The following is a 17,551-nucleotide window of genomic DNA, read 5'->3' as shown; positions in this document are numbered from 1 at the left end:
GACGCCAAGGTTTTTTGCTTTATTTGAAAATTCTATTGTGCTATTTCCGAGAGTAATAGGTGATTTATTTGCCTGTTTAAGGATACTCGGCCTTCCACACATTAAAATCTCAGTTTTACTATCATTTAATTTTAACTTATTGTGGTACATCCAAGATTTAATCTCATTAAAACAGCTCGTAATTCGTAATATTAAGAACTGTAAATTACTAAGGGGTGCTGAATCATATATTTGCGTATCATCTGCATAAAAATGATAACTCAGATTGAATCTGGATAGCACACTAGAAAGGGGCTGCATATATACAGTAAAAAGGACAGGGCCAAGAACAGAGCCTTGTGGCACTCCAAAATTTAGTAAAACTTGTTCTGACTGAACACCATTCACCACGACAGTCTGCCATCGATCCTGTAAATATGATGTAAACCATTTAAGGGCAATTCCTTTTATGCCGAACGTATTTTCTAGTCTTCTTAAAAAATGTCATGGTCAATGGTGTCAAAGGCAGCTGAAAGATCTAAAAGGCATAATACATTGATATTGTTAGCATCAGCATTACATAACAAGTCATTAAAGATTTTAAGAAGCGCCGTTTCAGTACTGTGTTGATGTTTTAGGCTGACTGAAAGGGTTGTTCCAAACTGTTGTTCTTAAGATAAGATGTTAATTGTGTAAGAACTACCTTCTCCAAAAGTTTTGACAAAAAAGGTAAATTTGATACAGGACGATAATTGTTTAATATATTGTGGTCCAGTGATGGTTTCTTCAGAAGTGGTTTGACGAGGGCACTTTTAAAGCACGATGGAACTTCGCCAGTCAGTATGGATGTATTTATGATTGATGTAATGGATGGTAATAATGTATCGATGGAGCTGGCCAAAAGCTGTGCTGGTAGGGGATCAAGGTCGCAGGATTTAATGGGGCTTTTTTTATCAACTCGTTTATGAAACTAGGTGAAACTGGTTGGAACTTGTCTAAAGGGGTACCACAGAATGTATTTGTATCTATAAATGGTTCATGCCGATCTAGTTCTGAACGAATGTTATGGATTTTGTCTTTTAAAAAATTGACAAATGTGTTTGGCAAGTCTCTTTGATTGGTTGTAGATGGTAATGAAGTGCATCTTTCACGTCCAATTAGATCATTGCAGATGTTAAATAATTGTTTACAAGATTTAGAAGTTTCGAATTTTGAAAGAAAATACGTGGTCTTTGCCTTTTTTATTGTTGTCTTCCAGGCACGAAATGCGTTCTTGAATATTTCACGATGAATCGTAAGGCCTGATGTTTTCAGCAGTCTTTCTGCTCTCCGACACTTCGTTTTAGCTTCTTTAACGTCCGACGTATACCACGGAGCATACTTGCGGTTGGTGACGGTCCTTGTTTGGAATGGCGCATGTTTGTCAAGCGTTTCGATGAGACAACTATTCCACTGGTCTGGAGAAATCATTGAATTTTTAGTAAGTTTTGTTTCTAAATCGCCTCTGAAATTGTCCAAATTAATGCCTTTAATGTTTCTGGTTGATGTGGTGATGGTTTCTTGGCATGGTTTTGAAACGTCAAGATTGAAAGAAATGAGGGAGTGGTCCAAAAAGGGGAGATAATCGACGGTGGCGTTGGTTTTTTGGAACTCTGAATTTTCTACAATTACCCAATCTAAAATATGACCAGCAGAGTGGGTTGGCGTTGTTACGATCTGGCACATGTTGTTCTCCGATAATGACTCGTGCAATTTAGCGGTGTCTGTGACGTTGTCGAAGTGAATATTAAAGTCGCCGAGTATAGTTGAATGGCCAGGACGCGTGTGTTGCAAAGTTAGCATCTCGTTGATTTCCTTCCTAACATCAGGTAATTTTATTTTGTTTTTCTTGTTTGCTGGCGGTCGGTAGATGCAGTTGAAGTTGTATCTTGTATTCTGGAGGGATAATCTAAGATCAATGGCCTCAATTGTTTTGCAGCGCATTTCGATGATTTCCACATGTTTACATAATTTTGTTTTATAAAATACGCCAATGCCACCCCCTCACTAATCTTTTCTTGGATACGATCTAAATTGGTACCCAGGGGGTGTCATAGCTTTTCCAACTGGGTCGTCTCCAGACTGTGAGAGTCATGTCTCTACTATAAATAGTATATCGAAGTTCTTCTCCGTTAATAAATCGTTTAATTCTTCGGTTTTGTTACGGCAGGACTGTGTATTCAGAAGACCAATAACAATGTTATTGTTGTCGTTTGTGAAACTGTTTGTGGTCGGTACAGTTACAAGTGTTGGTGGCGGACGGGGGTTTGTGTGGGGGCAGGGTGGACGACGAGTTGTTACCATTGAGATGTTATGTTGTTTCCGTTTGCCTCCCCGAGGCCTGTTCTTATTAATATTATTGTAAAAAATCGGATCACTTGAGTTAAAAATCACAGCTGGAATGTGACGTTGTTTACGTTTACCGCCTCGAGGCCTGTTGTACAAATCAGATGTTGAATAAAAGTGTTCACAATTATTAAAATAATGATGGTGGTAAATCACGGCTAAAAATAAGGTGAACAATGTTCGTAAGAGTGCGGCGGCCATTAAGTGACTGTGTAAAAATCTTTAAAACTTACAGTTTCCATGATAAAATACAGAATTATACAGTAGTCCTTTCTTAAGAATTGATAAAAACTATACAATAAGAAACAGTATGTTTTAACGAGTACAACGAAGTAAAAATGTCCAGGTATCAATATGTAGAAATCACAAACAATTAAAATACACCAGAGCACACAACGACACGTCTTGCCTGTTAGGCTTGTTTACAATATATAATGAATAAAACAGCTTCAAGAAAGAACAAAATAAAACATAAAATATCAGGCTCAAAATTGGAATAAGTAATTTGTTCTCTTTGGAACCTGATAAATTCATTTTAGCTCAAAACCCTTTTACGCTCCAAAGCTTCTATAAGTTTTGTCATTACTCTGAATTGTGTTCAAGCCGTCATGATGGTGATCAACATTATAGTAGTGGTAATAGTCATCATCACAGAATCAAAACTTCAAAATTTAACAGACAGTAACATAAGCTATTAATCTACATTTACTCACTCATATGATTCTAACAAGGGTTTCAATGCGTAGCTGTCACATAATCTGACACCTTTCGCCAGCAGTTGTTCGAATGTGTCATTGTCCACATTTGTGAAAGATGGTAAGTTTTCCATAGAGCCTCCTGCCTTCACATACACTTGAGAGCTGAAGACAACCAATAGAATCTGTTTCTCTGGTTGTTCACTTTTGAGCTGCTCTGCCAACCTGCAAGAAATACATTCGGAATTTCCCGTAGGATCATCTCTTGTCTTCTCAATTCATTTGAAAAAATGTTCAATGTGACACATATTATATATGACACATTTAGATTGACAAGTTAATTTATTGTAGATTTATTGAAGAAAATGAATCAAGTTTTTTTTAAACCTGAAAATAAAAACCTCAAATCTTTTGATCAGAAAGTTCAATTTCAAGTGTCAAGTTTATTTAATAGCATATCTTCAGGAATGAGGAAAATTGTGTTGATTAAACAGAAAGTGTGATTTAAGAACAGAGTTTCCATATAAACTTTTTTGATAGAGGACGTAAAGCTAAAAACTGCAAGTATCCGATGTGGAATTTAAGAGTCTGAACTGCATCATCTTGAAGTGAACCTCATGTCAAAAACATTGAACTCAACATCTAAACTATAAAATTTGAATAAAAATTAGGATTATGTTTTCATTGAAGAGAATACGTGTGGTTTATGAAATCTAAAAAATAACATCTAAAATGTCTTAATTAGATCCCTATGAGTTTAAATAATAACAACAGGACAGCAGGAACTACGTCTTAATTACCTTTCTACAGCAGTCTGAATGCACTCTAGCCTAGTAACACGATTTGAATCATGTACCCCCAATCTTTCTTGTCTCCATGAAGCTATTATAAAAATGGAAAAAAAGTAAATCAAAATTTGTGATTGACTACGTTTTGTTATTTATGTCTGTTTACAAAAGCAGTGCAAGTACGTATAAAGTAAAGTGTGAAAACATCTAAAAAATTAAATTATATTTCTAGCTTAAAAGAAAAGTCTCTCTTAAGCATCATAACCTTATTACTCGTCTTAATACGAGGTGCATTCAATAAGTATCTGAAATAATCCAGTCACAGGTGCACCATCAATGAATGCTTAAATTTGAATGCTGTAATTAAGTGCTCATATTTTAAAAATTTCATTTGCTTTCCACTTAAAATTTCAGATTTGGTGAAGTTTATTTGAAGGCAACCCTTTGCCCATTATGCATTTGAAAGTCTTTTGTAAGCTGATTCTGTATTAGAATTTGTAAGAATCTGGTCTCCTGCACTGACCATTTGGCTTGATAAAGATCAATGTCTTTTACATACTCCATTGAAATTCTTTGGACAGCATTTGGAGACAATGCCATGGAGAAGTCACAAATTTAATGAACAAAGATAGATACAGACACCCTATTCTATAACTTCGAAAAAGGAGAAATAATAGCTGAAAAGGAAGAAATAGTGTGTGCGCCGTAGAGTTTCAAATAAATCGGCCAAAACTGATGCTTTTAATTTCATAAAAACATAATTTTAGTTTATATTTAATTACTGGTTATTCCAGTTACTAGAAAATATTCATCACTTGAGACAAGTTTTCGCGAGGAAAGCAGAAGGATGGGGTCTCTGTAGATGTGGACATTCGGGGTTTCCCCTTTATCAACAAAACACGATGAATGAGACACAAGAGACGAATGAGAGCTGTGAGATGGCGTTGTTCAAAACAAACATGAGATGGCGTTGTTCAAAACAAACAAACAAAAAACCAAAGCCATTCACCTTAACAATGCCATTTTCACATCTCTCATTCTTCTTTAGTACTTCATTCATCATGTTTTGTTTATATAGCAATGCTATAAAGCAATGCTCCACGACGTTTTAGCCGAGAGTATATATAAAAAACTGAATGGTAAAAACAATAATACTTCAATACAAGTACTCACATTGAGATTCTGGAATGTCACATGTAGCAGCCATGGATGAGCTGATATCCATACAATACACAATGACACCTGGAGTTGTTATCTTCTTACAGTCATCTGATGCTGCAGCTTCATCCACATCTGGCTTTGTGGCTGGAGAGAGCATATAGTCCAAGCACTCACCTTTGGGTATCTCATCATCAGAAATCTCCAAATCACGATTAGCGTGGCGACAAAACTCACTATAGAAAGGGGCAGGGGAGAGATACAACTTTTAAACATACAAAGGACTTGATAATTTACGGTTTACAAGTTATGCAGCAGTGAGGTGTCTGTGTGGGAGGAGGACATATTCTATTTCTTAGCTGGTATAATCTATTTTTTTTTTAAATTTAAAGTTTTAAATTGTTCCCTATGGCCAATGTTAAATGTTTGGCAAGAACACAGAATTACTGAAACTATTTTTCATAAATTGATATACAAGTAACTTGTGATCCTCTTCTAAATTAAGGGTAATTTTACCATCAATTGACTCAAATGATTATTTTTAAAATCTGCTAGGAAATGATGATTGATCATTTACCAGTTTTGATGAATGGCAGATTGGCTATACCTGCAAAAGTAGATGTGTAATGTATTCGTTTAGTTTGCTTAAGCGGTATAATTTCAGTTTAGAAAACATTTTATCACGTATTTTGATATTTATGAAATAAATCAATATGGGTGAACTCATTTTTTAAAAATCTGACTAATCCAAAGAATACTTATGGCAACAGAAAACATATGAATTAGATCATGGTTGAACTTATTTTATTTTATCTGTCCAATCATCAGAATAAGTTAGTCAACAGACTTTCATTTTCCAGTTTCATGAACCTGCAGAGGAGTAGGGTTACCAGATTCATGTGCGCACGCCTACAGACTTTATTACAGGACTGATTTTGATCATTTATGGTTCAGAAGATTTTTTCAATCTATCTAAATTTTCACGACAATATACCTAATAACTACAGTAATTAAGTGCATATGTGTAATAAGTCTTTATTTACCCACAAATATTTAAGAATTTAACACTTACCAATGGAAATAAAACCCATCTATGTTGATCTTTAATACCATCCCCCCCCCCCCCCCATGTCAAACATGATGTTCTACGTCATTTTTATGTCCTCAGCAGTGAATTTTTTCTTCTTTTTTTTTTTCACTACTCAGGTAAACAAACTGATTGGTGGATGTTATACATTTGAAACCTATTCACTTGTAGAAATAATCTAGGAACAGTTTTACAAAGAATGAATTTTATGCTGGTGAAAAATAAATGATGTAGACGAAACAATTTTGTTAATACGACAGATTCACCAGTTCTTAGTTGGTTTATCATAGTTTATGAGCAGAGTTGCAATGTGTTAAGTCTTTAGTTAAAAGGTAAAATCTTGCTTTCAACAAATAACGGGATGAGATGTCAGAGACAATTGATAAAATTTTCCTTACCAGTTCCAAATCTTTTTGTCCCCATCAGTCTCCAAAACGGCAGTTTCTGTGAGGACAGCTTCACAATTCTTGCACTGAATGGGATCTCCTGTCACCAATTTTGGCTCTTCGCCAAGTTGTCGAAGAGCGATAAGGACGACATTTGCATCGGTTTTCCTCTCTTTTTTTACAATTGGAAGGGGAGCTGGAGGAGGTGGCCCATCACTAGATTGCACTGGTACCTGCATTGGTGGAGGTGGTGGTGGTGGAACTAAGTTCCCAAAGAGAAAATTTGAGTTTTGTTGTTGTTGAAAATGAGGTGGAGGTGGTGCTGAGTTCCCAAAGAGAAAATTTGAGTTTTGTTGTTGAAAATGAGGTGGAGGTGGTGCTGAGTTCCCAAAGAGAAAATTTGAGTTTTGTTGTTGTTGGAGTTGAGGTGGAGGTGGTGATGGTGGTTGTTGTGGTTGGGTTGACCCAAATGAAAAAGTAGGTTGTTGTTGTTGTTGTTGCTGTTGTTGTGGTTGGGTTGACCCAAATGAAAATGTAGGTTGTTGTTGCTGTTGTTGTGGGGTTGACCCAAATGAAAAAGTAGGTGGTTGTTGTTGATTTTGTTGTTGCAGTGAAGATGACCCAAAAAGTAACGGCATTGATTGTTGCGGTTGTGATGGGAATGATATTGCTTGCTGTTGTGGAATGAAATTTGCATTTGTGTTAGAAAACAAAGAGGGTGATTGTATAATGTTAGAATTGGTATTCGTTTGAGAGAAGAATCCTCCTCCAAACACTCCAGGAGGTCGATGAACTGAAAACAAATGAGAAAAAAAAAAAGGGGGGGGGGGGGGGGGGGAGGGGAGGAAAGCAAAAAAAAAAAAAAAAAAAAAAAAAAAAGAAAAAGGCATCAGTTGGTCTGTTGGTTGGAGTTGTCCAAAAATAGCAATCCATCTTTACAACTATATTCAATTACAACATGTTGGGAAAAGTATGAATTTCTGCTTTAGCCCTGCATACAATCATTTTCCACTGAGATGAATTCTAAAATGCTATACAAAATTTAATTTGAAAAATTACAGCTAATCGTACCAAGCCTCTCTTAACTGTATAGAAGGAACGAAATTGAGGTCACTTAGCTCTTTGTTATTATTTTTAGACATACATTTTAATGATATGTTCTCACTAAATTATATCGATCAGACTATAAACATTCAAGGTTAAAGAAAGTTTTGTGTTGGTACATTATATCCGGCTGGCAAATGTTGTGAGCACTTGATCCAAATGCACAGCAGCAATTCGGATCACAATGGACATGTTTGTTTGGAATAAAGCAAACTTGATGAAAACATTGCACTTCTCAATGCTATACATCAGTAGTGATGACAAACTTATGATCAAAAAGATATAGCATAATGTTAAAAATGTTAGCAAGTGGTACACAGAGCCCTCAAGAAAAAAACATATTTTTGTTCTTTTAAATTTTTTACACTTATTTTTATTTTTAAAAATTAATATTAGTAATAGCATCAGAGATCTCCAATGCATCATCATTTCCATCCACCTCATAATAGCTGAGGTACACTGTATTGGTAATTTATTTATTTCCTTGTCCGTACTTTTGGCAATTACTTTTTCATTCTCCTTTTTCTAGTCGATATTTTAAAACATTTTTATAAAATGAGCTGATGGTTTGAAACCCTGAAAAAAAAAGAGGAGAGAGTAGGAGGAGAAGAAGAAGGAGGAGGAGGACGAGGAGGGGGAGGAGGAAGAAGAAGAAGAAGAGAAAGAAGAAGAAGAGAAAGAAGAAGAAAAGAAAAGAAAGAAAAGAAAAGAAAAAGAAGAAAGAAAAAGAGAAGAAAGAAGAAAGAGAAGAAAAAGAAGAAGAAGAAGAAGAAGAAGGAAGAAGAAGAGAAGAAGAAGAGAAGAAGAGAAGAAGAAGAGAAGAAAGAAGAGAAGAAGAAGAGAGAAGAAGAAGAAGAAGAAGAAGAAGAAGAAGAAGAAGAAGAAGAAGAAGAAAGAAAGAAGAAAGAAGAAAGAAGAAGAAGAAGAAGAAGAAGAAGAAGAAGAAGAAGAAAGAAGAAGAAGAAGAAGAAAGAAAGAAGAGAAGAAGAAGAAGAAGAAAGAAGAAGAAGAAGAAGAAGAAGAAGAAGAAGAAGAAGAAGAAGAAGAAGAAGAGAGAAGAAGAAGAAAGAAGAAGAAGAAGAAGAAGAAGAAGAAGAAGAAGAAGAAGAAGAAGAAGAAGAAGAAAGAAGAAGAGAAGAAGAAGAAGAAGAAGGAAGAAGAAGAAGGAAGAAGAAGAAGAAGAAGAAGAAGAAGAAGAAGAAGAAGAAGAAGAAGAGAGAAGAAGAAGAAGAAGAAGAAGAAGAGAAGAAAGAAGAAGAAGAAGAAGAAAGAAGAAGAAGAAGAAGAAAGAAGAAGAAGAAGAAGAAGAAGAAGAAGAAGAAGAAGAAGAGAAGAAGAAGAAAGAAGAAAGAAGAAGAAGAAGAAGAAGAAGAAGAAGAAGAAGAAGAAGAAGAAGAAGAGAAGAAGAAGAAGAAGAAGAAGAAGAAGAAGAAGAAGAAGAAGAAGAAGAAGAAGAAGAAGAAGAAGAAGAAGAAGAAGAAGAAGAAGAGAAGAAGAAGAAGAAGAAGAAGAAGAAGAAGAAGAAGAAGAAGAAGAAGAAGAAGAAGAAGAAGAAGAAGAAGAAGAAGAAGAAGAAGAAGAAGAAGAAGAGAAGAAGAAGAAGAAGAAGAGAAGAGAAGAAGAAGAAGAAGAAGAAGAAGAGAAGAAGAAAGAAGAAGAAGAGAAGAAGAAGAAGAAGAAGAAGAAGAAAGAAGAAAAAGAAGAAGAAGAGAAGAAGAAGAAGAAGAAGAAGAAGAAGAAGAGAAGAAGAAGAAGAAGAAGAAAAGAAGAAGAAGAGAAGAAGAAGAAGAGAGAGAAGAAGAAGAAGAAGAAGAAGAAGAAGAAGAAGAAGAAGAAGAAGAAGAAGAAGAAGAAGAAGAAGAAGATGACGAAGAAGAAGAAGACGAAAAGGAGGAAGAAAAAGTAAAAAAAGAGGAGGAACAGAGGGAAGTGGAGGAGGAGATTATGATGACAATGAGGAAGAAGAGGAAAAGGAAATAAGAGGAGGGAAAAAAAGAACAAGAATTGGAGGTGGAACAAAACCTCTCAAATGTCTTGGTCGGTTAAAAGTACCCTTTAGCTGGTTCTTTTTCAAGTACACCATACATTTAATTGAAATGACAATATAATTGTGATTCATTCTTACTTTCAAGAGGCATTACGGTGAGCACACAATATTCATTGTTAAAACACTTACGGCTTCATATTTCTTAGGGATGCATTTTTTTTTCAATTATTTGGTATTCTACAGAACTTTGCTTTAAAAGTACATTGAGGAATATGTTCTTAGTTTTTACAACTTATGGATAACGAGGTGACATTAATCATCATTTCATTTCAAAATAATAAGGTTGTTTGCAAAGAAGGAGATATATCCAGCAAAGATTTCTCTTTACTTGATTTCAGCGGCGTTTTTTTCTAAAATTCGCAACCAACAGACCAATGAGCCAGAATAATAGCTGGCTACCTTGTGCTGATTGTGGCCGTCCAACGACACCTTTAATGCTTCCAAAAAGATTTTGGAACACTCCTCCTTTACTCTTGGCTGCTGATTTTGGACGACTATTATTAGTTCTTTGTCGAGCAGATCTTGGCATAGGTGGAGAATATGAGGAATCTCGTATACCTTTTTGTTTTTTTGATTTCTTGGCTTTTTTAGCAGCCTTTCTTGTATCCTTGCTAACAGCTGATAATCCATTGACAGAAATCATTTTGCGGTAAGAGTCTTCAATAGTTGGGTCATAGTCATCAACAAACACATTATTGACAAATCTTAAAGTGATGCTAGACTTCCCAACCGCTCCACTTCCTAACATGACAACCTGGTAAAAAAAAAAAAAATGTTACTCAAATTTTTTGTGACAAATTAGGGAGCAGGCACTGGTGTAAGATAAAGAACAGAAAAGGGGTGAATAAACTAGTGCCAGAAAAAGCAGAAAGAAGAATACAAAAAAAAAAAAAAAAATGTCCCCCAAAAAATCACCTCTTCAACTCCCCAGTTGAGGCAGGCAGATTTTTTTAGATATTTATTTTTCTTGTATTTTTCTTTCCGCTTTGTCAGGCAGTTTCATACACACGTTTTCAGATCTTATTCAAATTTGTGTAAGGAAACCACCCATGGGACTCGACAAAAGTGGCCGTCTTATACAAATCATTTCTAAGAGGTGTTAGTAGAACTACTTGTATTGAATATAATTTACTCATAAGAACCCAAAAAAAAAACAAAAAACGATTTGGGTCTCAATTATTAATCAAAATGAAATTAGAAAAATTCAGAAACACAAAAAATGTGAGGTCTTTCAAAAATTTCATTCTTGAGCAAAATTCACTTTGGTGCAGGAAATTTCAAAGCATGGCTCAACAAAAGTGGGATTTCCCACAAAAAGCACCAATACTGGGTCTCCTCAGCTTTTGTACGCTTTCCAAAAAGAATGGGAGTTATTTTCGACATCATTACTTTCAGTCTGAAGATTGAGTTGTTTCGTAAGGTTTATTTTTTTATGAAATAAATCTTGCTTAGATTTTGTTTCTGTAATCATGCTTATTATATAGTGTTGTGAATTTATTTTATATTATTATTATTATTTTTTTTTTAAATTATAATTTTTTTTTAAATTGTGTAAAGCACCACAGAGCACGATTAACGTGGATGTTTAGGCATTATATCAATTCATTATTTACATTTACATTTACAATTACAGTAAACCCTGATCTATACACTTTTCAATTTCTATAACTGTTTTCAGTTAAGCTGATTCCACTGTACCTACTTGAATGGTGAGTAAACGCAGTGCCCGTCCATGGTATTGGCGAATTTGACCTTCTTGTCTCTGATTGTCGTCATGATTAGAATCCTCATAAAACTCAAGAGTCACTATCACTATCATTGAAAAGGTCAAAAATGTTTGTCTGAGACGTTTTGAAGTCATTTTAGTGAAATATTCTAACTAAAATCAAAGAAGTAATGCAGAAGATAAATTTTTGTGTAATAAGTAAAATACCAGCAATTTCAAATTTTCTGTCACAACTCTCCTCCTAAAAATCTCAATAAAAACAAAAGTAATCCAAAATAATATTGATTAACCTCATATCTTTCGCTGATAAATTTTATAAATAAGCTTTGCAGATGCATCCGGCACCATGGGTACTTAAAAAATAACTAAACTTTTACAGCAAGATGGTACATCCCATAAAAATGTGGATTGCCATAAATAATCAAATTTTACCAATACCTTATAATCACTTCCTGTTCGAGGTATGATTCGCACCAAACCCTTCATGGCATCAATTACACCACTGCCGTCTTTGGCAGATGTCTCGAAGAATGGAATTCCTAGTTTCTCTGCCAGATCTTTCCCCTCCTTGTCACTGACTTCGGCATCATCTTTTAAGTCTTGTTTATTTGCAACTAAAATCTGCAAGTAAAATTGCACCAATGAGATAAATACAGATATAATGATTGGTTGAGTATGAAAATGTGACAATAGCAGCAGAGAACTGGCTTAATAAAACATCTTCTGAGTATAAATAAAAGATAAATAAAATAAATGGAATTCCTTTTGTTCCTTTATTCATCCTCTAGGGAAATTTTTTTTTGGGCCTATCTCGAGAAACAAAACCTACATAACCCAAGCATCAGCTACAGTACCACACTGCCTGCAAACAGAGCAATAACTTGTAAGTTTCTTGCACATGGAATAAAATGGGATGCTGACAACTGGGTTTGGACTCCGATCTCAATGGTGGAAGAGAAAATGCTTTAACAAAATGCTTTATCATCCCCAGGGCATGCATATTAGTACAGAATAGGCACTTTATTGGAAAAAATGCTGATAAATAAATAATTTTGGGGAATTCCAAAAAGAACCCTCAAATCAATTATGCCTGCTTCAAGGTACACGTTGTACCACAAAATTATTTCAATGATGTTGTGCCTCTGGTAAATGAACCACACTCTGATGGCCTATAATTATTGAAGATGATTATTGCATCGACACCAAAGTAAAAAGAAGCCATTTTGTGCACGAAATCAATCACTCAGAATGAGTATGGCAGGGATATATATATATATATATATATATATATATATATATTATATATATAAAAATAAAAATTGAGGTTTTATGTAGCGCAATATCCACTAAACATGCTCAAAGCACTTTAAAAGGGTTCCCTGGCAACAGTAACATTTAACATGTAGAATAAGACATGACCCTGTTAGGCGATATTACAATTTTTTGCGGACAGAGACAACGCTGTTAACGGACAGGTACTAATTTTACACCCAAGTACGGTGATAGAATGTGAGTAAAGAGCTTTTTCCAAGGACTCAACTATACGCCGAGCAAGGCTCAAACCCAGGACCTTCCGATCCGAAAGCCAGTGTCATACCACAAGACCACATAGCTGCATAAATATATATTGCGGCTGAAAAAAATTTGACCAAAAAGAAAATATAAATTTATTTGTTTACATTTACATGATTTATAAGAATAAAAGGAGTATAAATTCTTCAAAAAGCCTGTTATAGTTCACTAATGTATTTACAGCATGACAAGTTTCATTATCTCTGAGCCTTTTGAGCCAACGGAATATAGCCTCCGCTTCCTTGAAACTGGCTTGATCAACAATACTGTAGATGATGACAAATCCATCTCCTTCTCGGACATATAGATCTTTGAGTGAAGAGTATTCTTCTTGACCTGCTGTATCAAGAATGTCCAATAGACAAGTCTGTCAAAATTAGAAGAAAATCATTTTTTTTTTTTTTAATGAAAAAGTCTTTTGAAGAACAATAATCAGCCATATTTAATTCTAATATTATTATAATATCTTTAAAATTAATCCTGAAGAGCCATTTTCTAGAGTTAAATAGAGAATATCAATCCTTTATACGCTTTGGATAGGATCAAGTCTAACAGAGTAGCTACCTAATTATGATCACTACTGGGTGGAAAGATGGGTCAGAAAAAAAGAGCTTAAAGTCTAATTACCATTTCAAAAGAGCAATTGTATACATAATGCCACGAGGTAGATTAATGTTTAATTTACTTGTCTGAAATGAGATGGCTTTGCGAAAGTTCTATTATTTATGATATCTATTTGGTCCAGTGACCCTGAGTTGATCGGGACCATTTTGTGTGAATAAAATCAAACAATGAAATAAAGATTTAATAATCCAACAGTTTCTTCGAAAAAATAAAAAAATAAAAAAAAAACAACAAAAACAACAGAACAACAACAACAACAACAACAACAACAAAAAACAAACAAAAACAAAAAAGTCCAGCGAAATAATAAGCCTCCCAATAATAAACAGGATCTTTAATCTTAGTCTTAGCCTTGAGGGTCCCGATAGCTCAGTTGGTAGAGCATTCGCTTCACAAGCAAAAGGACCGAGATTGACCCCGGGGGCCGTCGAGATTTTTTCTGACCCCCCTGTCCACCCAGCAGTGATTGGGTAGCTGGGTCTGTTAGATCTGGCGCAAGTACTTTGCGATAGACTAGCGTCCTATCCAAAGGGTATCAATCAATAGCTATTGTCCGTTTCACGTTATGGAAACCGGGATAAACTCCGGCTCCATGGGCCTGGTGGCTCTGAAGGACTAATTTAGTCTTAGCCTTCCTGGTACTGGCATTAAGTTATCCACTGATACTGATACACAAAATGTATATCGAGATAGGTATGATGAATGAACGAGATGGGGATTCTCGTTAAAGAAGAGTAGAAAGTATAATTACGTATAATCTATTTCGTGCATATATACATCAAAGTACGCGTCGAATATTTACCTCTCCATCATCATCGCTAACATCGCTGTCAGACAACACAACGTTGTCTACTTCGGATATCTTAACTTCCTCTTCATCTTCTTGCTCGTTTCCAAGGTAAACAAATTTGGAACCAAAATCCATCTTATTTCAGGATAAGGACACTGATTCAATATATTTATTTAGATCGACTGCAGAACGACCTGGATAGATATAAATTGAAGAAATAATTAAGGGTTGAGTCAATGATTTAGTTCATTAGACACACTCCACTAATGACGAGGGATCTAAAATTGGATGTATGAATGAAAGAGGCTGTAACTTCCTTAACTCTGTTAACCTGTTTTCATTCAAAAAGTCACTGACGAGATCGCGATTTTGATTATGACTAGTGTTCTATAAATATCATATCACATCAGGTACTGGGCACCATAGATAACACAGGTAGTAGTCTGTACTGGACACTGGATGGCCAGAGGAATTATAGTAATAGACGGATGTAAATGTACGTTCTCTGGTGTGACTGTCGAATTTGTCATACGGAAGTAGTTTGGACACACACACACACACACACACACACACACACACACACACACAACTGCCCCCCCCCCTCCCCACACACACACACACACACACATCTCTCTCTCTCTCTCTCTCTCTCTCTCTCTCTCTCTCTCTCTCTCTCTCTCTGAAAAAAATACACGAAATTGCGCCTATCAGTTAATAAATGGTAAAAATAAGCAGTACCAGACACGGGGAAATGGACATTAGCACAAATAGGTTATTCTACAAAATCAGTGTTCCACCTTTGTATCACAAGTTTATTTCTTAAGGGTCACATTCCCTCTAAAAACTACGGACTGTTAAATTAAAGATAGCAGCCTGTACCATGGAACACAATTCTTATTAAATTGTCATTTTTTAAAGCTGTCATTTTGTAAAATCCCCGTGTCAGAGAGAGAGAGAGAGAGAGAGAGAGAGAGAGAGAGAGAGAAGAGAGAGAGAGAGAGAGAGAGAGAGAGAGAGAGAGAGAGAGAGAGAGAGAGAGAGAGAGAGAGAGAGAGAGAGAGAGAACAAAGAATAAACAAATATAATCGTAATATTATTAAGTTGTTAATTTTTTAGTTGTCAAATAAACTTGTATTTTTAGGTTTGATACTTGCCTTCTTCATCAAGAAAATCGCTGCGAACACCGCTGTGCTTGCTTGCCAACTCCTTTTATATTACCCTATGGAATAGATGAATAAGTTTCTATATTTAGTGCACTTTGTATAAGGCGCCATAAATATCTGTGCTGATTTATGCTGATTTGACGACTCAATATTATCATAAATTTAGGAACGGGCTGTTTTCATCCTGTGTTATCCAAAGCGTAGATACAAAGGCCTTCAGTGTAAACGACATATTCAAATAACTACATTTCATAATCATCATCATCATCATTATCATCATCATCATCAGCATCGTCGTCGTCGTCGTCTACGTGGTTGTCGTCAACAAAAACATCGAAGACTACATACGACGACAACATCAAAAACATCAACAAACTAACCAATCTAAGCTTTAACCGCCCAGCCACCAATAAATTATTATATTACTCTATCATCTAAATTTACAGAGTAAATAATTAATTTACAAGTAGATGGTCTTTATGAAAATTTGCAATTATATATAAATATATATATATATATATATATATATATATATATATATATATAATATGAAAATAATAATAATAATAATAATAATAATAATAATAATAATAAATAATAATAATAATAATAATAATAATAATAATAATAATAATAATAATAATAATAATAATAATAATAATAATAAAAATAATAATAAAATATAATAATAATAATAATAATAATAATAATAATAATAATAATAATAATATAATAATAATAACAATAATTTGTTTTGCTCGCAAATTCCATGAAAACATGCTCTAAGGGGCTTTTAAAAATACGATATATAATTATTATTATTATTAAGCTCACGTATTAAATATAGGCATGTGCTACGTCAACAGAAAGGGAAAAAATGTCTACTTCTTTAAGATATATCCTATTTACCAATATGTTGTCTCTTATGTTAGATAATAGCAAATCTGTCTAGTTTCTTCTGTAAATGAGTATGTAATGATTGGTCTGATGATATTGTGGGGTAAAGGGAAATTGAGTCTTAAAAAAAAAATTAACCTATGTCTCTTTTTAAATTTTATACTCATGATGATGATAATGGTAGTGATAACTAACTATAGCTATAATGATTATATATTGTTCGTGGTGATATAATAATGCTGATTAATTATGATTGATAAGTTCATGTGTATTTTTTTGTGTTTTGGTTTTCGGGTGTCGATTGTGAACATTTTCAGTGGTTTTAAAGTTTTGAGTTGAGACCCCAAGGACCTACAGTTTGTATATATAATATATAGGGGTACATATGTTCATTTTGTCTTGCCTTTTGAAATAAGATCGTTTAATAAATATTGGAATTGAATCAAACTACATCCAACCTATTTGTTTAATCTTTTCCCTCATTGTTGCTTTCATTTTATGTCACTTGTTGCGTCTTTGTATTCTCTTCTCGAATTCATGAATAGCCACTTCCTAATACTGATCTCCCTTTTGTCGAGAAATCCCATCTCAGTGTCTATGTGAGTTGATACTTGGTGGTCATACATTGGGTAGACTGCTGTTGGGACATATTTAGGCGTTCTTTTTGGCGCCTGTGACCCAAGATTGCAGGCATATTTAGAATCATCCTTTATATTTTGTTTACCTTTTTCTATTTCATTAAAACCACCCCCTCTTTGTGGACTCTTCGTGGGTCAACATCCTGATTAAGCTATCTCTTTATCCGTCTATACTATATAATTTGGATTCCGTGTTATTTACTGTCACCTCTTTCTGTCCCGTTCTTCAATGGGACCATTTGGTTTAAATTAAATTGAGCTTTTATATAGCGCAACATCCACTTAACGTGCTCAAAGCGCTTTACAAGGGGTCCCTGGTCAACAGCAACATTTAACATGTAGGACGAGACATGACGCCTGTTAGGCGATATTACAATTTTTCGGACAAAGACAACGCTGTTAACGGCCAGGTACTCATTTTACACCTGAGTACGGTGAGAAAATGTGAGTAAAGAGTCTTTTCCAAGGACTCAACTATGCGTCGAGCGAGGCTCGAACCCAGGACCTTCCGA

At 34.7% G+C, this 17,551-nt stretch overlaps 1 protein-coding gene across 3 annotated transcripts in view; it reads right to left on the bottom strand.

Moving 5' to 3' along the window:
- LOC144967359 (circularly permutated Ras protein 1-like) overlaps positions 1 to 15,835 on the bottom strand; it is a 28,506-nt gene extending 12,671 nt beyond the window's left edge. The window contains exons 1-9 of one of the 3 annotated variants that reach the window (XM_078904475.1): positions 15,496 to 15,835; positions 14,354 to 14,535; positions 13,109 to 13,294; positions 11,794 to 11,976; positions 10,188 to 10,383; positions 6,491 to 7,271; positions 5,021 to 5,241; positions 3,860 to 3,941; positions 3,078 to 3,284 (exon numbers count right to left, since the gene is read on the bottom strand). In XM_078904475.1, the coding sequence (XP_078760601.1) occupies positions 3,078 to 3,284; positions 3,860 to 3,941; positions 5,021 to 5,241; positions 6,491 to 7,271; positions 10,188 to 10,383; positions 11,794 to 11,976; positions 13,109 to 13,294; positions 14,354 to 14,476 (1,979 nt within the window). In that variant the 5' untranslated portion in view covers positions 14,477 to 14,535; positions 15,496 to 15,835. Of the gene's footprint in view, positions 1 to 3,077; positions 3,285 to 3,859; positions 3,942 to 5,020; positions 5,242 to 6,490; positions 7,272 to 10,028; positions 10,384 to 11,793; positions 11,977 to 13,108; positions 13,295 to 14,353; positions 14,536 to 14,762; positions 14,854 to 15,495 lie in introns of those variants that run through there. The other 2 variants (XM_078904477.1, XM_078904476.1) reach the window with 2 other exon arrangements.
- Positions 15,836 to 17,551: the final 1,716 nt, after the last annotated feature.

Source organism: Berghia stephanieae, chromosome 3, assembly GCF_034508935.2.
Source record: "Berghia stephanieae isolate SIO BIC M18660-M18661 chromosome 3, UCSD_Bste_1.3, whole genome shotgun sequence".
NCBI classification, from domain to species: Eukaryota; Metazoa; Mollusca; class Gastropoda; order Nudibranchia; family Aeolidiidae; genus Berghia; species Berghia stephanieae.
Note: the sequence above shows the minus strand (reverse complement) of the source record. Positions and strands in the feature narration are given on the sequence as shown.